Below are 20,701 nucleotides of genomic sequence, written 5' to 3' on the forward strand. Positions count from 1 at the left end.
TGATCAGAACACTTTTTCCGTGAGCAGAGATCAGTTGATGTGACGGAGGTGTGAAGGAGAGGTACGCAAAATGCGAAGCTTGAATTTACAGGTATGTCCTCTTTGGCTAAAGTACTTTCAAGATGGAGGGGCAGCATGGCGACCTATTCTTAAACTTACGAGAATACTTTATTACTTGAAAGAAGTAAATATACATTAATGAGCACACATATATATTTAAAGAACCAAGTGTTTTTAGCTAAGAATAAACTAAATAAGTTACACAGTGTAGCTTTAACATGTGGAAGAGAGCTGTCAGGCAAATATGTAAAAAGGTAACTAGCATAACATTTTTGAAAAAGTAACTCAGATATTTTGTTGTAAATTTTTTAATTTGTTACTTTACTAGTTACTTTTAAAAAGTAATCCAATTAATTAACTCAAGTTACTTGTAATGCGTTACTACCTCCACCACTGGCAGAGATGAGCGCTTTAAATTTTCTGAACATTGCAATGTCTTTTTTCCCCATGCCAATGTCATTGTACATATCATTTTATTAAAAGCCCCCATCCAATTCCTGTCCCACCCACTTATTAAAATAAACTTTTAGTTTATCATATATATTTTTTAAATGTACAAGTAGGCCTACACAAAATCCTTCTCTGATGAGAGCCAGAAGATGCTTTTCACCAGATTATAATCAGATTTATCTTTCCACATGTCCTAATGGCCTAACATGTTCGACATTGCAGAAATGCTGCCATAACAATTATCTTTTGACTAAAAGGTTTATTAGTTTCAGTGACATTTATTTATTAATTCTAACTCAGTTTTTATTTAATTTTACTCAACAAACTCTGTTTAGTCTGTGTTTGGGAGATTGTGTTCAATATTGTTTCAGAAATGCAAACAATATTGAAATTTAAACTTAATTTGGTTGGTTTTATGTTGTTTAAAATAAAATCATCTAAGGCAAATTAGGTAAATTATCTTTAAAATTTACATTTTCACATTGATTCACTTTTTATAAGAAGCCATTTTTAATCCTTTGTCCGCAGATGCATTTTGATCATTTAAAATGATAGTGAACATCCTGAAAGTACTGACTTTCATTGTAGCCTACCTCTGTCTCATTTTCTCTTATTTTGAGGACCACATAAAAACCAAAACATTATTGACGTGATTACAAAGTGATAGAACTAAAAAACACAGACTAAAAAACTCATTTAACAACCAAAAGAACATGCAGTTCTTAGCGTGTATATTTATTTAATTATTTGTTTATTTATTTGCTTGCATATATTTTTGTATCTGAACAGACTCTCAGTGTCCACTAGGAGGCTTGACTTACAAGGTATTTGTCTGGATGCAAACATTTATGGCGTAAACTGTAAAATATAGATGAAACGATGCTTTAAAGGACACAAATCGTTTGCTGTTGGAGGATTCGGCGTTTCTTAGGTGAGACTGGACTAGATATGCTCATATAAACTCTGCAAACTTCTGTAAAATGACGGAAAAACAAACAAACACTTGGACGAGCTAGGCTAAGCTAAGCTAACACGGGCTTGCCGTATTATTCCGTGTCGCCATTTGTGTTTTAGCATACAAAGGTTTGTATGCGCCACAAATAATAAGTATATGTAAACAGTACCATTTGTCCGTTTTGAACAGTGTATTAGGAATGAAAGGGGTGGGCCAAATGATTTTCTTTTAATCAAAAACAGTCCGTTAGCCGTTGTTAGCTTCGCTCAGCGCTGCGTGCTAAATAATAAATAATCCAAACGCTGTCAGGAGCATCACAGTGACACACATTATCGTGTTAAATTGGGCAAATGACAAAGTGTTTTCGGTCTTAGCCATACAATATCAATTATAGATGAAGTTGGCAGATATTGGCGCTGGTAGGGTCAGATTTGGTGGGTGATTATAAGAAACAGATTTAGGCTGCGTATCGAAACCTAGTGAGCTTCCTACCTAGACATCATTTTTGGATGATATGGGCGTGTTCAAAGTTCCGAATGTAGTGAGCTACCTATCTAGACTGCATTGTAGGGTGTCATAGACTTATATTATAACGGTCAAAATCGCCCATGGTGTCCCAATATGCTGTCTAGCTATGCAGCTTCTTAGTTTATTGAGACATAGCCTTAGACATTGGCCTAATCTGCAGCAGGATTAATAAACAGCAGACGAAACGCCCCATTTTCTTTCCTAATGTGCACATCGCAGAATGTTTTCCATATTTTTCTGATATATTCAATAGGAAACACATTTGAAAAGGTAGATTTTGTGGTTATGGCACCAGCTTTGCTTTCTTTTTCCATTCTTCACTCAAATGACCATCTTGGGACTTTAATGACATATCCAGAAACATTACAGAAATCTTCCATCACACTCAGTGTATTGTGTCTTTAAATCCATCGCTGTTAATCTCTCTTTCACTAGATTATCAACGATCAACAGTGTCCTCTCTGTTGTCCAGTTTAATGCGCATCTATGAACTCCGTACCGCCCTCCACTTCTGCCGTCAGTAGCCCTGTCAGCTCCGTAGATTCTCCACTGTCTGCCGTCAGCTCGTCCATCGGCTCTCCCGACGTTCCCGGCACACCATCTGTCGGCTATGGACCCATCAGCAGCTCTCAAGTGAGCCACACATTCATGTTCTTCTCCATATGATAAAAGTGCTGTCTTTTATTGTGTTCCTGATGACTTTGGTTTTCTCATTACTTCTTGTCTATTTATTCTCTAGCAGATAAACTCATCAATGTCTGTGTCTGGGTTACATGCTGTCAGCAGCTCTGATGATGTGAAGCCCCCCTTTGGCTTGAAGTCTATCAGTGGCTCTGGGCCAATGCTGTCCCAGAAACGCATGTGCGCCATTTGTGGGGACCGCTCCTCTGGTATGTACTAGAATGGAGTGCTTTCATATTGCCTTTCTATTAGTGATGCACCAAAATACTTGTATTTATTTTTATTTTTTACCAAAATTTTAATTGACCTGAAAACCCAAACCTTTATGGTAATTTCATTTTGGGTAACTGAACCTGGTTTGCTGTTCATGGTAAAGTTCTTTGGCAAATAACTGTTTCTCTATTTCAGGCAAACATATTTTACGCATTGATTTTGATTTGATATCGATCGATTCATTGTACACAGTCTCTTCTCTGATGACGTTTACTAGTGTGAGGGCAGGACAACTTGTCATTCACATGAGATCACTACAATGGCACTCCAAAACCATCCAATGATCCAATCAATTCCGATGAACAAAATCATGTATCGTATGTAGCATACAAGTTTTCCATATTTCCCACCCACAAAATGACATTTAATTAACTATGGAAAGCCCATTCTCTTTCTCCTGCTCTATTTCCCAAAAGCACACACACACAGTACAGATACATACACTCGTACACAAATGTAAACATATGCAGTGCAGAAACTTCTTGTCAGCACTGCCTCACGACTTCATCAGTAAAATAGATTTGCAAATGAAAACCTACTTCACAATTCTCAGTTGTGAGGTAGTAATGTTGCTGTTCTTGTTTTGGGAAGAGATGTGTAGGAAATTTGTTTTATACACACAATAACATTAAGGACAAAAATCTGAAAAATTTCTTGAATAAAACATTTGAACAATGCCTTGAGGCATAGTGACCATAATATAACTGCACTAGTTGACTCTGGGCTGTTGAATTATCAGAGAAATATGGTGTGCATTATTTTTCTAATAATTCAACAGCCCATTGTCAGTTATTGCTTACTTAACTAGCACATTAGACAGTTATTGTATTAAAGGAATAGTTCACAGGAATAATCCTATAATTTACTCACCCTCAAGTCATCCTAGGTGTATTTTACTTTTTTTCTTTCAGCTGAACACAATCGAAGTTATTAGGGGTGTGCACGAATAGTCGAATATTCTATCTTTAATTAACATTCGAAAGCTAAAAATACTATTCGAATTTTACTGCGTTGATTTGCTGGCTGTAAATGCAGTGGATCTATGAGAAATCCCTCTAAATCTCGCAGTTATAACTAAATCCACTGCGTGGCGCTGTGGAGCGGGTAAATAAGTTGAGTGTTTTTGATCACGATGTCGTCGTCTGCCTCGCGATGTGTTTGGAATTACTTAGATGCAGTGTTGTGCAAGTTACTTCCAAACTGTAATATATTATAGATTACTTATTACTGCTATTTAAAAGTAATTCATTACATTACAATATTACTGTCTCAGAATTGTAATGCGTTACATTACTCCTGTATTACTTTTGAGTTACTTTCACCAAAATAACTTCAGAAGTAGCTCTTAACATTCTAAAATGTAGGCAGAGAGCATTTTACATCCAGTAGAAGGCGATATGATGAAGAATAATGACATGGGCCATCCAGGCTAACAATAGAGAAGTGGCAAAAAAGTGAATGCTCAAGACAATGCAAGAAATCATGACGATCCAACTCTGTTATAAGTATTATTTTAGATGTAAAGTGATTATCTGGCAATATCTGGGAATAGCTTCTGTTCATAGACACAACAGAACTGTGTAAACTCTAAGTTATGACAATATGCGCATTTGTTCTTTTCTTATTGTTGCAACATAGTTGCGAGATAGTTATTTCGGTTTTAGAAAAAGGTTGTATTTGACTAGCCTACTTTCTTGTCCTTATCTCTGATAAACTAAGCAATGCGCATCCATCTCGCGAATGTACAGTAGGGATGAGACGGTGGGGACATTTTCCCACCGGTTAATCAAAGTGTGATGAGATCACCGGTATCTGGGCTTTTAAATCACTAGTCTATCTAACCGAAAGGAACATGCGCACTGCCGCTTGGGCATTAATAACGGGAGCGGATGCAAAGCGAGTGCTTTCAATGAATTCCTATAAAAGTTAAGCTTCCATATGAACTGAAAACGCGCCAGTGCGCGCACACAGTGAAAGACAGCTCGTTAGTAAATGCGCGTTCTGTGCGGCCAAGCAGATTTTAGTTTCGGTTTAAAATTAGCCTATTATTCTTAATGAAATACACAACACAATGACAACCCCCTTTAATAGGCGCTTTTACATTTCACTTTGAAATCTTCCGCGATCATCTGTCAGCTCAAGATCACATGATCGGCTCATGCATAGCAGTCTGTTCTCTAACTGAACTAAAATACTTTATTACTATAAAAAATCTAAACGACGGTGTCACGGTGTGCAGTAGTCTTATTCTGTCATCTTCACCCAAGTGTTGTTTATAGGCATTAGGCCTATGGCTCAGCAGCGTGCGCCTCGTCTCTCGTCCGTCCTTCGTCGCGCTTGTCGTTGTGCTATTTTTTGAAACGACAGAGCCTTTAAACCTTCTTTAGCCACTTTTCCACTGGCCAGCGTGAGCACAGGGGCTGAAATCATGCCTGCGGCACCTTCACTATGTCACATAATATCAAAATGTACACCAGCAAGAGGGAGATGAATTGAAGTACTGAATTGAAGGAAAATGAAGTAAATCGCTATACAAAAATATATCAGAAGCTGTCATTTAGTATTTAATTACTAACCTGGACACCACACGCGGCTATTGCATGACCACGAACAGGTAATAATTGCATTTTTCATGCGTTAATGTATCGCACCTTTTTTTCCTTTTCCTTTTTCGTTTTATTGTTTTGTTTTGTTTTTTTTGGGGGGGGGGGGGGGGGGGTAGCGCAAGCGTTACTGGAAATGTACCGAGTAAAATATTACTGAAAATTGATTAGTAATGCCTTACACTACTACGTTACAGCAAAAAGTAATAAGTTACTGTAATGTATTACTTTTGTAATGCGTTACTCCCAACACTGCTTAGATGACTGAAAATGATCTTACAAAATGGAGTTACTTTTGATAAAATCAGTTAATGAAACTGGGTTATCATAATATCTACTCCAGAACAACGAGAATCACATGACATCCAAACACCAGCCGAAGGAGCAAAATGAACCACTGCGTTCACGAGTGCGGGTAAGCACATCTGCACCCCGAGTGAGAGCGAGATATATTATGATAGCATTAGCAACAATGCTCTCGAGACAACTGCTTCCTTTAAGTTTCATCGAGGGTTTAAGAACAGAAAACACAATTAAAGTGCTTCACTTAAACTTCACTTAACCGTTATCTTTGTCTTCGCAACGGCTGTCATTGGCACGTTTTCTCACCCGATAATAATATCATCATCCATTATCGTTTCTCTCAACATGAAAATGAGAAACAATACAAAAACGACAACGACAACGACAACCAAAACTTATACCGAGTTGTGTGTGTGTGTGTGTGTGTGTGTGTGTGTGTGTGTGTGTAAGTTCTGCACAATATAACATTGCGCTCTGATTTCTTAGTGGGGTTTTTTTTCCGCTCGTGCTCCTTGAGCTCATAATGCTTTTGTTCTTTAGGCATTTTTTTTTACACATACTGTTTAATGTTTTAAAACCATAATGTAAGCGTGTTGTGTACATTGCCTAATCATAAGCTTGTTCAGAAATGGTGACGACATGTTGATAAAAAAAAACGTCTCTCTCATTTTCTCAAAATACCTAATTTAAATTAACGAATATTCGAATATTCGATTTTTATGAACCCAAATATTCGAATACAATATTTTGGGAAAATGCCCATCCCTAGAAGTTATATTAAATAATAATTATTGCTTTGCTTCAGAAAGCATTTATTAACCCACTGGAGTCGTATGGATTACTTTTATGATGGATGGATGCATTTATTTGCAGTTACAAAAACTCGGACACTAGTCAATGCCATTACAATGCCAGAAAAAGCCAGGATATCATTTAATATAACTATTGTGTTCGGCTGAAAGAAAAAAGTCATACACCTTGGATGGCTTGATGTTGAGTAAATTATGGGATTTTCATTTTTGTGTGAACTATCCCTTTAAATGATTAAATATGTAATTGTTTCTTTTATTTTTGAAATTTGAACAGTGGCTGTAATAATTATTTTTGTGGCCGATTTAATCAAACATGCATTAAATAATGAAGACGTCACTAACAGGTTAAGTAAAAAATATAATGAATGTGTAATAACGCATATATTTAAAGGGTTAGTTCACCCAAAAATGAAAATGTGATGTTTATCTGCTTACCCCCTGTGCATCCAACATGCAGGTGTGTTTGTTTCTTCAGTAGAACACAAATGAAGATTTTTAACTCCAACCGTTGCCGTATAATGCATGACAATGTTTTTTTGTTTTTTATATGAGAGCCACTATGAGAGTAAAAAACACATACATATGAATCCATATTAAGCCCTGCGGCTCATGATGATACATTGATGTCTTAAAACACAGAACGATTGGTTTCTGCGATAAATTGAACAGTATTTGTGAGAGAGAGAGAGATGCCTCATTAGTGCATGCGCGGATTGGTCGATTGAGGAATCTATGTATACATTTCTATGATTGCGCCGGGTTTTGACCTTCTTCGACGGAAGTACTGCCGGATGGGAACACTAGATAATATTTGTCTGCTATTAGGTAAAAAAACCAAAACAAATACTGTTCGGTTTCTCGCAGAAACTGATCGTTTCGTATTTTAAGACATCAATGTATCATCACCAGCCACAGGGTTTAATATGGATTTGTATGTATGTGTTTTTTACTCTCATAGTGGCTCTCATAGAAATACCCCCCATTGACATGCATTATACGGCAACGGTTGAGGTTAAAAATCTTCATTTGTGTTCTACTGAAGAAACAAAGACACCTACATGTTGGATGCACTGGGGGGGTAAGCAGATAAACATCACATTTTCATTTTTGGGTGAACTCCAAAATAACTCTTTAAAAAAATGTTATTTGTCAGATCAGAGAGTATTTATACATTTATTTACATGAGGGCACTAAATAAGAACAGCTGGACAATGATTAACAAATGAGTTACCTAGGTGACAAACTAGGAGAACAGGCAGAGAAGGCGCATCCTCACGCCATAAAATGTCCAACTGCGGGACAGAGGGGGATTTGGAGGTGGTCGTGGAGCTGGTGATGGAGAGGGACCAGGGGTCGGTGGAGACAGACACCATGGTGGAGCCAACGGTGGGAGGAACCAGGGTGGAGCTTTGACTGAAGGGTTTGGCGGAACCCGAGGACTGACTGACAGAGACGGAACCAGGGTTTGTGGCGTGGACCAGAGCGACATCCACAGCCCAGAAGCCCAAGGTGGAGCTGCTGGCTGGCGGGGCCGTGGCGGATATAGGGACTTGGCTGACTGGGGTGACAATGGCTCGAGCAAGGATGATGAGAAACCTGAGGAAGGGAGTAGTCCGGTGAAACAGAAGGGTTGGAGGGTCGAGAGACAGCCGGAGACCCGGAAGTTCCTGGCAGAAGGTGAGTGATGACCGATCAAGGTTGATCTGGAGGGACCGCGGAGGAGTCCTAGAGCAGACGAGTGGTGGTGGAGATGAGGGAATGCAGGGGCGGAGCTGATGTGCTGACAGGCCGAGTTGGAGACACTGCCCTGGACATCTGAGGTGCAGCTGGGGATGCTGAGCTGGTGGACGGAATACTTGAGGCGAAGTTGCAGAGCTGAGGAACTGGATGACAACAGCGAAGCCAACTGATCCAGGGGAATGGCTTAACCAGCCAAGGAGATGGGACCAGGAAGTCAGGCAGGAACATCGTAGGAGGAATATCGGGGACCAGAGCATCCAAATATCCTGACGGGACCGCCAAAGAATGCAAGGATTCGATGGTGGGGACTTGGGTGAACCACAGATATATCAGGTTTAGGTCCACTCCTGGCTCTGGTGTGGACTGAGTAGCACGGACGACTCCAGAACGTTGAAGGTATCCGGTTCCGGGATGGGCTGCCTTAAAGAGTTAGTTAACCCAAAAATGAAATTGATGTCATTAATGACTCACCCAAATGTCGCTCCACACCCGTAAGACCTCTGTTCATCTTCAGAACACAGTTTAAGATATTTTATATTTAGTCCGACAGCGTATGGAAGTGTATGCACACAATAATGTCCATGTCCAGAAAGGGAATAAAAACATCATCTAAGTAGTCCATATGTGACATCAGTTGGTTAATTAGAATCTCTTGAAGCATCGAAAATACATTTTGGTCCAAAAAACTGCCAAACTGCTGAAATCACCTGACATTAGCGACATTGATTTGATTCACTGATTAATGGCCATTTGAATCTTTATTTGAGGTTTGAAAACAAACGTGGAAGAGAAGACTGATGCTGAATAAAATCGTAGTTTTTGTTATTTTTGGACTAAAATGTATTTTCAATGCTTCAAGAGATTCTAATTAACCAACTGATGTCACATATGGACTACTTTGATGATGTTTTTATTCCCTTTCTGGACATGGACAGTATAGTGTGCATAGACTGCATATGCTCTGAGACTAAAATATAAAATATATTAAACTGTGTTCCGAAGATGAACAGAGGTCTTACGGGTGTGGAACGACATTAATGACAGTCATTAATGACATCAATTTCATTTTTGGGTGAACTAGCCCTTTAAGCTCTCTGTCTGTGAGGCAGAGGCCGCCATGCCACAGCATCCAGCCCAAATACCCCAACAAATCTCTGTGTTTCAGGGGGAGGAGACGCCTCTAGGCTGGTAAGTTCATTCTGATTTTTCTTTACTAGTTTTTGAGGATCATTATTCTTTCACGTGTTTTTGAGGAATAAGGAATATGAATGACTAGGAACACTTCAAATAGATTTTACTGAAAAAGGAATTAGGACACCGACAAAGGGCTAAACAGAACAGGGAGTATATATGCACATAGTAATCGAGGGAACTAAACAAGAACAGACTAGGGCTAAACAAACGGACTAGGGCTGCACGATAATGGTTAAAATGATAATAATATTATTTCGCAAAAAAATCATAATCACGATTATGAGACAAACCATAGATTCAGATTGGCCAGTAAATTCTTAAAGCAAAGAACGATGATATTTAAAAAAGTCTGTGGCTATACGGACATTCTAAAACACTTAAGGTGAAAAATACTTAATGTGGCTTATTGCACTGACAGTGATATTAGACCAAACTCATCATAAATCATAAATCATTGGCTGTACAGCAAAACATTTGAGCCCAGAATATGAACACAACGCGTTTAATTACACTTGTTTTCCTCCCACGTCACTTAATGTAGACTAGTAATATTAAAAGATCCAATTCTGCACTAACCAATTTTTCTATATAGTATGCTTTATTCGTATTTAATGTTTAAGTTTGGCCTTTTAATGTCATTGTAGGCTATATTGTCACGTTAAGCGTTTTCTTAATGGAAGGAAAATGCCAATTAAACGTGTTGCGTTCATATTCAGGGCTCATCTGCTTTTCTGTAAATGTTATGCTTCATTAGTATGGTGTTCACTGCGCGTGGTTTGTTAATAACACTGTCTTAGTTAATTAAGCCACGTTAAGCTTTTTGCACATTTTCATGTTAAAGGACAACTCCGGTGAATTTTTAAGTTTATCTTGATCGTTATATCTTTGTGAGTACAGTCTACAGAAAAAAAACGAACCGGATTGGTGCTTGCAACGTGGAGTTATTACAGTTAATGCCCAGAGCCCCCCTCAGCCAAAACGGCAGCTTTAGGGGCATAAACGTAAAGGGTGTCATTGTGCCTCTTAGCAGACACAAAATGCAATTAAAATGTCTGTCCGACATTAACAGGGCCCTTACATGACAACGAGATGCGTTTAGCCACTTAGCCATTGTTTAAATTCACCTGTTTTAGACGGCTAGCAGTGTCTCACACTGAAGTCCAGTGGGGAAGAGCGTTGTGTGTATGAAGAGGCTCTACTGTTCATCGGATTGACGGTTCTCCGTATTGAACGTTTCCGAGAAAAACAGATTTCGATTCTGTCCTTGCGCATGCTCAGTATCAGCAGCTCGTGAGTTCATCGCTTCCCTCAGCAAAACATGACTCAGTTCAGTGAACGGTTGGAGTTACAACATATACTTCAAGACATTAGTTTATTTCTATTCGGAGGGACTGTCACTCATGTCAGAAAGTGAGTAACTAAAAGTAACTTGTGTGATCAGCGCTGCTTTGAGACGCGAACCGCTTAGAACGATTCAGTCCGATTTGGTGAACTGGTTCGCCCGGTTCCCTAAAAGAATTGGTTAAAAAGAACGATTAGTTTGTGAACCCCACATCACTAGAGTGATGATCCGATTGGGCTCACAAGTGAAGAAATGGTTCGCGTTTTTGCCTTTCCGAATTGTGAAAATTTGCAGCGAACACTTGACTAACTTACACAGACACAACACACCCGGGCCTGTTGAAGAAAAATGCCAATTCGTGGTTGAAGACGGCTGCAGCCACTGTGGAGGTAATGTAAACTTTATTTATCCTTCCATTTGGGCACACGGCTTGAAGAAAGATGTGCAGTAGCCTAATAAAATAATCGTGCTTTACACACACAACGCTCTTCCCAACTGGACTGCCTTTTTTCTGGCTACCGCTGAGTTCCCATGGGACTTCAGCATGAGATACAGCTAGTCTTCTAACACACTATTTAGGTGAATTTAAACAAGTGGCTAAACGCATCTCGTTGTCATGTAAGGGCCCTGTTCATGTTGGACAGACATTTTAATTGCATTTTTTGTCTGTTAAGCGGCACAAAGACACCCTTTATGTTTATGCCCCCAAAGCTGCCGTTTTTTTTCTGTAGACTGTACTCACAAAGATATAACTATCAAGATAAACTTAAAAATTTGCCGGAGTTGTCCTTTAAGCGTTTGAGAACGTCCCAATAGCGATATAATTTTAACTGATTCACATTATGAAAACTGCTAAAACCTTTAGGAACTTCAAAAGATAAAACGGTGAAACTCGTAATATTATTTCCAATAATTCAAAATTAGGTTCCTTTTCCAGATTGAATTGTCACATCAGTTGCAAAGGTGCGAGATCCGTACGTGCATTTGTTGAAATTCTTTGCACACAAATAGCACAAGTGTCTTGTGAAGAAACAAAGACTCTCTGTATGACACTTTCATTGAAGCAGGATTTCGCTGTGGAGATCACTCCAGCTATATCTCCAGCGCATGTTTGTTTTTAGATCATCAGCGCTCCTTCCGCATTTAGAGGGAGCGCGTGCAGAGGATTGCCAGAATAATTAAAACTCCCGGAAGAAAGTTTATCCTTTTAAGGAGAAAAGCTCTATTTGGGGGATTTAAGCTCTTCGCATCTGGCAACCACAAGCATGACTGCTAGTGGAGGCTCGTTATCAACGCAAACCTCAAAGATGTTTTAAGGGTAAATAACAAACGGGCCAATATTGTGACGATTTTTAAAAATCAATCGACAGAAGCAGATATCGTTATTAACGATTAAAATACGATTAATCGTGCAGCCCTAAGCTGGACAATGATTAACTAATGAGTTACCTAGGTGACAGGAGAAACAGTAAAACAGGCACAGACCAAACGGAACATGTCACTTACAGAAACTCAGAACATGATTGTGATGTTTTTTTTTCTTCTGGCTAACTATTGTGCTTTTAACAATGAATGACTTTGCTGAGGTAAATGCAAAGTTATCTGACAATTTTTTTTGATGTCTTTTCAAGGTTAAAACACAGATGAAGTGATTACATGAGACATGATACATTTCAGTAAAGCCCAATTCGGATTGTAATTGTTTCTCATGTGGATGTCTGTAAAAATATATTTTTATGGCACCTCAGTGATAAAACATGCATTCGGATGCTGATTTAATCACAGTAGAGTGTGTTGTATGATGCTTAGTCTCAGCCTCAGACGTCACGCCCACAGACTGTTGGCTGAACGCCTGATGCATATGGCATGCTTATCTGGAAACACTTCAGAAGTCATCATCAATTCTACAGGATGTCCACGAGACGTGTGTTGCGTTCTTTAACGGTGTGCCAGGGACAAAGACTTTTAATTTTCACGCCCCTAAACATGACACAACAAAACAAACTGATTGGTTGCGTTACATGTCAGTTAAAAGTCCTCTTGAGTGGCCCTTGACCAATGAAAGCTGCGACAGAGTCCAGATCTTCTGCCGGCAGTCTGAAGGTCTGGCTACGCGAATAATCCTACAAACCGAGGAATGTGCTGCTCACATGGTCAGTTGCATGATTGTCTGCTGTAAATAAAATGTAATTTGCTTGGAATAATAAGAATAAAATCATATTTAATTTAATAACAGGAAAATAATGTCCTATTGACTATTTAATTATTTAAATCTCTTATTAAAAATAGGAAGCTAGTCACGCTACATTTGAAATGGTTTTCTGTCTTGCATTTTATCTCTAAATGATGGATGTAATTTAAAAAATATGGAATATTTTCAAAACTGTTTTGAATTTGTTTCACACATCAACTGAATGAAGTTAAAGATCGATCTTGGGATTTAGCACTCAATATCGGTTCACCAAAATGAAAATGTATTAAAATTGAGAAATCAATATTGTCAGTTTAGCCCTAGCATCCATAAATCTGACATGCACAAAATAGATGCCGACACAGAACAGGCCACCGGAGAAGCACCAATTAAACTTAATTGTTTTGGTCATGACCATTTCAGCCAAAACTGGAAATTTCTTTAATGGTTTTCATTTTGATGCAAGACTACTTTATATAGAAATATAAGGGTCGATAACATAATTCATTATTGTGTTCATCTATTCATTTAATTTTTTTAAAAAAAGAGTACATTTTCTCATATTTAAATATACCTTTTTAGTTGAGCATGTTTTTCATTTCAGAATTTAAATTCAGGTTTTTTTAGGGGCATGTAGTCCTGGTACTATACTATACTAAATTAAACTAAATATAAAGTGTGTTTTAAACTAAATGTTTGGAAGAGTTTTCTATGAACTTTCTTTTTTTTCCATTGACTTTAATGGCATCCAGAGGATGGTGGTTACAGTGAATGTTTAGAAAAATTTAATTTTCATTGCATCTGAGGTAATGTGAACATGATTTGTGTGTGCAGGGAAACATTATGGTGTGTACAGCTGTGAAGGCTGTAAGGGTTTCTTCAAGCGCACAGTCAGGAAGGACCTGAGCTACACCTGCAGGGACAACAAGGAGTGTCTGGTCGATAAACGTCAGCGCAATCGCTGCCAATACTGCCGCTATCAGAAGTGCCTTGCCATGGGAATGAAAAGAGAGGGTGGGTACCTTCTCAGACTTCCACATGTCTCCTGTAGTGTAAAGCAATGCTTTGAGTGTCTGTAGTAACATTTAGGTACTGTAGGTTAATGTTGTAGGTGAAACATCGTAGTCGTGCTAAAGAGTGTTTGAGTATGTTTTATGCTCGATCAGCATTATGTGATGGAAATTCTCCATTGTTTTCTTATGAAAAGGTGGTGTCAGTTACAGCACATGTTACTGGAGAAGCACAATGATAATCTGAAGCTGTGACAGCGGCAGATTGAGTGGGATAAGTAAAATAATGTAAGAACAAATGGTCTATTAGTCCACAGTCCCTGACAGATGATGGAAAGCATGTCATATGTGGGTGGGAAACAACCCACAGGACAACAACTAGGGTTGGGAACTGAGAACCAGTTATGATTTTCATGAAATTTGCTTCCATTAACAGCTCGTATCTGCATTCAATGCCTTACTCACTGAATCCTTTGTGTGGTTCACACATTATTCACTTAGTTGAGAACTATTGCTGTATTATGTGTTCTCAAGTTTCATGAACTGATAGTTTTTTAGATGTGTAATAACTAAAAAGGACAAAAAACAATAAATTATGCCACCAAAAAGTAGTGGTCAACCATGTTTTTTTATATATATATAGCCGATTTTTATATCGTAAAGAACAAGGTAAGTGAGTTATGTAAAGGATAACATACAGTTTAATTTAAAAAATAGTACCCACGCACAACATCGCTGCAATAACATATGTATTATATTGGAGCCTTTTTATGACATGTTCAGGGTTCTCAGATGCGGTTTTAGATTTTTAAATGTTGATTAAAGGTGCACTATGCAACTTTCCGTCCACTAGAGGTCGCCTATTCAAAACAAAGGTGTAGTTTGATGGCGGCATCTTGGGACATGTGGTCTTCTCACAGCCGGTGGAAAATAGGACTCAGGCAGAAATCACGTTCATGAATGCAGTTATTAACGTTACTGTAGTATGAAGCAGAGCAGGACCGAGTGTTGAGGAGCTGAGCATGGCTGCTGGAGCGATTGTTACCTGCCTTGCGAGAAATGGGACTTTTATTATGACGGGGCGGAACACAGTCGCCGGGTGCCCGCACTATTTCCGCTTTTCCGGCCATTGGTATGAGGTGATGCAGCTCTTTTTATCATTTTAGATACATTTAAAGGTTCCATTCTTTGCGTGTTTTCGAAGCTTTCATTATGTTTACAGTGTGCAATATAACATGAGTTCATGTTTCGCGTGTAAAAAAACAGTATTTTTCACACAATTTACTTATCTGTACACCGCTGTTTCCTCTGTCCTAAAAACGGCCTGATGATTTCCTTGTTCTATGAAGTCCCTCCTTCAGAAACACGTAACGATTTCTGATTAGGCCAGCGCTTCCCGCGCTGTGATTGGACAGCAGCTTAGCGCACGTTGCCCAGAATGGTCCCGCCTCTTACCATAACGGGTAGATACGCGTGCTCAATGTTATTGCAAAAATGTCTATATTGCCTTATCAATTTGAGCCGGAATCAGACCTGGAGAATATCGAAGACGATCGATTACAACCTGCCCAGGAAAGACTTTTGCTGGATGTTTCAGAATGGTAAGCTGTCTATTCAGTAGTTTAAACTGATCATTACAAACACCAATAATCGATGGTGTCTGAATGAATTACTACACTGTTATATGCTAAGTTTTTCGAATTAGTTTCAGTTACCATCTAACATTAGTTAACAAAGCTAAAGAGCATTGCACTTTGTGTCATGAGTTACATAAACTGTTAAACAGACCAACTTAAATAATAAAATAAACTTACCGGTTGTGCACCATAAACAACGCCTTCTCCAGACAAAGAGGGAACTGCGTCATCTTTTAAGAATAATCTTTCTGCGAATCCGGCATTAAACTGATTGAGATTGAGGAAGCAGTCCTCAGCAAAATGTGCTGCACATAGATTTAAATTGTGATAATAATTTTCCGGAACCGAGTTAACCTGTAGCCATTGATCTCTACGTACATCGTCCGTGGGAAAGCCAAACAAAGGTGATTTGACTCCGGGATGAAAATAACAGTGTTTCAATGGCATGGCGACAAACACACTCTACAAAAACAATGCTTCCTATTCTCGACCTGCGAGAGCAAAAGGACCACGCCCCCGAATTTGCGTGTTCTTGTGGGCGGAGGGTTCGTCAACAAACGGTTTTAGTTGCGTCATTAAAGCAGGAAGTGCAGAGCTGTAGTCCAAACCGGCCGTTCGCTGTAGGCTTTGAAAGGGAACTTCTGTTAAATAAAATATCTCGCTTGGCATTGAACTTTGAGCTTTATCATTTTACAGGTATTATATGCTCTAACAGCAACATTACACACTAACTAAAGTTTGAAAGATGGAATCGCAAAGAATGGGACCTTTAAATGTGTTTAAAATGTTGTTATGACGTTACTCTGTGCGTTCGTTCGGTGGCTGCTGTGACACTTTTTGACATTGCTAAGAGTAAAGCGTTTCTGCCAAATAAAACCGGAAACTGAGCGTAACACAGATATGACGCAATTGACAGCCGATTCCCTCAGACGCTATGCTGAAACGTCCTGGGTCATTGGTTAAATTAGCAAATTTCTCACAATTTACAAATGTTTGGCATATTGTAAGTACTCAACTGAATAAAATATATAACACTCGCCTAGTGGTTTTTGGATATTTTACTGCAAAAATAATGCATAGTGCACCTTTAACATTAACTGAGATTATTAAATGTTTTTGAAATATTCTTCATTGTTAGTTTGTTCATTAATACTAAGAAATTAAACCTTTTTTAAAGTGTTACCGAGATTGATTACAGCAGTCAGAAGAGAGAAAGATGTCAAAGTTGTTCTCACATGGTTGGTAATGAGTAGTTATTTAGATGCCACTTTGATCCAAGCGACTTGTGTCGGGTTCTGACTACACAATATTTCTGTCTGTTACGATAGTCGGTGTCTGATTTTGAAAATCTTGTGACATGGACAAGAAACATGTCAGACTACACATGCTAATCTTTCTGTCGTGATGTGGTGAAGCATGGGAGACGCGGCTTCGGTTTTCATCCACTATGATGCACTATACAAGATAAAACGATTGATTCTTGCTTCCCGATGCCCCTTGTTGTTTGCAAATCACCACGGCACTCTATGTGAAAAGAATCGTGCTAAAATCTGGCTGATATCTTGTAGTCTGAACACGTACAGTACAGTAGTACACTTAGTGCAGGGACAGTCCACCTACAGCAGGGGTCTCCAATCTCGGTCCTGGAGGGCCGCTGTCCTGCAGAGTTTAGCTTCAGCCCCAAATAAACACACCTGAACTTGCTAATCAGTGGCTGCGTCCGAAAACCTAGGCCTTGCTGCCTTGTCAGGCAATGACTTGTAAGGCAGCATTTGTGCATGAAGGCACCTCACATGCCTTCTTCTCACTGTTAGACTTCTAAGGCAGTGTAACAGTTTAATGATCAACAGCAATATAGAGAGAACTTTGGTGAGAACTAAACACATATTTAGTTACTACATTAGTCATTTCTTGCTAGAAATGACATCAGAAGTGGAAAATATTGGTAAAAAACTGACATTTACACACAAACTGACCAGCAAACGCAACTTTCGGACGCCATCTTTTTTCCAAGCTCAACTGTCACTGAATGGAAAGCACAGGATTGTGGGATATCAAAGGCAGCGAAGGATACATGTATGATGATTGCAAAAATCTATCAGATCAAGGTCTTTCAGCAGACAGGAAGTGAAGCTAACATTAGATTCGGACATTGCTTGACGCCTTCCTGCCTTCACTTGTTTCCTCCGAAGGCAGCATTTTCCAGGTTTCGGACGCAGCCAGTGTCTTACTAGGGCCTTGTTGTAACAATACACACTATGGAAGAGGAAATAATAATCCTTTCCATTATAATTCGACACGTTTTATTCATATCAGATACACATTGTGTAAGTAACTTCAATGTTTACTCTATTCTATTCCCAGTTCACCAGCCACTTACTTTTAAGTATTTCGGGAGAAGTTCACATGTTGTAAACATAGAGGTTGTAAATCCAACAGATCACGTCTGCGGCACAAACTCACGGCGGCGGCCATCGCGCATACAGCTCAACTAACGCCATCGTTATAAAGGGGTTTAAACAACAATATACTTCCACTTGCATGTATTTGACAATCGGAATATCAGATATTTCATGCCATAGCTAACACATTTGTGAATATTCTGAATAAAAAAGGAAAAATGAAGCAGATCATCATTCAGCGCTGTTACTGCTGCGGTGTGTCATGTGACAAGCAATGACGCGTCACCATGGAAATGCACCCCCCCCCCCACAATATAGTTCCCACGTCCCTGGTAGTGTGCGCGCGCTGGTTTTAGCTGTGTATTCAAGGGCACTCGTTAAACTGATGTTTGTTGTGACTGCCAGAGTTGTATGCAGGGCGAGCGCGGAGAGGGGAAATCTATATCGTCTATATTGTTGCTTTTTTTGATAGTTCATATCTAGATATAGATACGATAACGATATATATCGTTCAGCCCTAGTCTGGAGCTAAACCTACAGGACAGCGGCCCTCCAGGACCGAGATTGGAGATCCCTGACCTACAGCAATCTGCCATTATTTGTCTTGCTCAGGGACACAATGGTTGTCATTGAATGGCATCTTTCGGTTTCCGGCCAAAACTTGAACCACTAGGCACAGATAACCTGGCTGATTCCTTGACATTCATGAGTTTCTCATCTTTTGCCCTACCTCAGCTGTTCAGGACGAGCGTCAGAAAAATAAGGAGCGAGATGGAGACTATGAATTCAGCAGTGCAGTCAATGAGGAGATGCCTGTGGAGAAGATCCTGGAGGCCGAGACCGCTGTAGAGCACAGAACAAACCTGCACTCTGATGCCACTGGTTCAGTGAGTGTATTTATTTGCCAGTGATTGATGTGCATTATGCTATTTGTTTAAAAAGTCTACCGAACAAATAACATAATTGTCACACAAATGGGAAAAGAGCACTTTGTTGAAGGGTGCCGATGTACTTACATTAGCCAATAGTATAATTTATATCATTAGTATGTCAAAAGTAATATATTTTTTGAATAGTTTAAGTTTGATACTAGATCTGCATGATTAATCGTTAAAAGATTGCAATATCATTCCTAAATGACAGCAGTTCGCCTGTGTCGATTAAAACATTTGACAAAATCACATCGCACATTCCAATCAGCATTAACGCAATTATCATGTATAGGTATGAAACGCCTTCACAAACCTTACAGTAACATTACTTCTGTCTTACAAATATTCATATCATCACAGAAGTACTGGGAAAACTTTGTAGTTGGCATATAAACACAGATGTCTACGGAAGTGATCAAAATGGAGCAAATAACTTTTTGAAAAATCATTCAAACTGTTTCCCCCCCCAAAGTAATTAAACATTTTGAATAGTCTGCAGCAATTGACCTTTTGTCCGAACCACTAGTAAATTACAGTATTAAATTGTTATTTTGTTAAGTTGTCTGTTCAGAATCATGAAAGAATCGTGATCTGTGTTTGATGCGAAACATCATTGTGATTCTCAATTTATCCAGAATCTTTCAGCTCTGGTTGATGCTGCATTGAACAACACTCACACATAATGCATTGGATTCTTTACGGTTCTGTTCAATTTATATAATAATTTAAAAAGTATACAAAGTTTCGTTGTAACAACAAATAGCATATAACACATTAAATGAACAATTACTCACTAAAAGTAATTAATATAATATAATAATAATACATTATATTAAGGTACTATTCAAGGCAAGTTATTTTTTTTTAACATGTATCCAGTGTAGCCAGATATTTTCATTCTTAATTCAAATTTTCATGAAATTGAAAAGTCTCTAAATGTGGAGGCCAACATAAACATCATATTTGAAATTTCAGGGTTTGATGATTCTGTGTTGAAAGCCTTTAGTGTTTCTTTTGCTCTTGCCTCCAATGTAACATTGAGCGTGTTTACGTGCACATACTTAAACTATTATGTTTAATAAGCCGACAATGTGCATGGACATAACCTGTGTTCTGCTGGCTTATTCAAGTGTGCATGTCTTACCTATCCTGTCTTATGTGACAGGAAAGCACCCTTTCTGCAGATTTAAGAGCATCCAGTCAGAGTGAATGTTTCACGGTGGGTGGAATTATATTATATACTCTGACTCTTTCCTGACCCCAAAAAATAAAAAAAATATTATCTTGTGCAGCCGAAGTAGAAGTGGAACAGCTAAAATGCTGCATCCGCAGTAACCGCAAGACCAGAGAATAGAGTCTGTAGTGTACATGTGTCCTATTGACATTTTGGAATATATTGTTGTTTTTTTCCTGAATTTAACATCACAACTTGCATAACCAATGGAATACTCTGAGTCAGATACACGAATGATTACATTTTGGTCGACTGTAACAAAGTATTTTTTACTTCATCACTGTACTTTTTTCAGGTATCTTATATTATATCAGAATATTATTATTTTGGGAAGCTTTTACTTTACAACATTTC

The 20,701-nt window shown here is 38.7% G+C and overlaps 1 protein-coding gene across 5 annotated transcripts in view; it reads left to right on the top strand.

The window, feature by feature from the left end:
- Nucleotides 1-1,301: 1,301 nt before the first annotated feature.
- The window catches only part of rxrbb (retinoid x receptor, beta b), a 28,133-nt gene continuing 8,733 nt past the window's right edge, over nucleotides 1,302-20,701 (top strand). The window contains exons 1-6 of one of the 5 annotated variants that reach the window (XM_067449042.1): nucleotides 1,302-1,334; nucleotides 2,429-2,626; nucleotides 2,733-2,883; nucleotides 13,967-14,146; nucleotides 18,917-19,068; nucleotides 20,279-20,332. In XM_067449042.1, coding sequence (XP_067305143.1) covers nucleotides 2,480-2,626; nucleotides 2,733-2,883; nucleotides 13,967-14,146; nucleotides 18,917-19,068; nucleotides 20,279-20,332 — 684 coding nt within the window. In that variant the 5' untranslated portion in view covers nucleotides 1,302-1,334; nucleotides 2,429-2,479. Of the gene's footprint in view, nucleotides 1,442-2,428; nucleotides 2,627-2,732; nucleotides 2,884-13,966; nucleotides 14,147-18,916; nucleotides 19,069-20,278; nucleotides 20,333-20,701 lie in introns of all 5 variants that reach the window. The other 4 variants (XM_067449041.1, XM_067449043.1, XM_067449044.1 and 1 more) reach the window with 4 other exon arrangements.

This window comes from Pseudorasbora parva, chromosome 7, assembly GCF_024679245.1.
Source record: "Pseudorasbora parva isolate DD20220531a chromosome 7, ASM2467924v1, whole genome shotgun sequence".
NCBI classification, from domain to species: domain Eukaryota; kingdom Metazoa; phylum Chordata; class Actinopteri; order Cypriniformes; family Gobionidae; genus Pseudorasbora; species Pseudorasbora parva.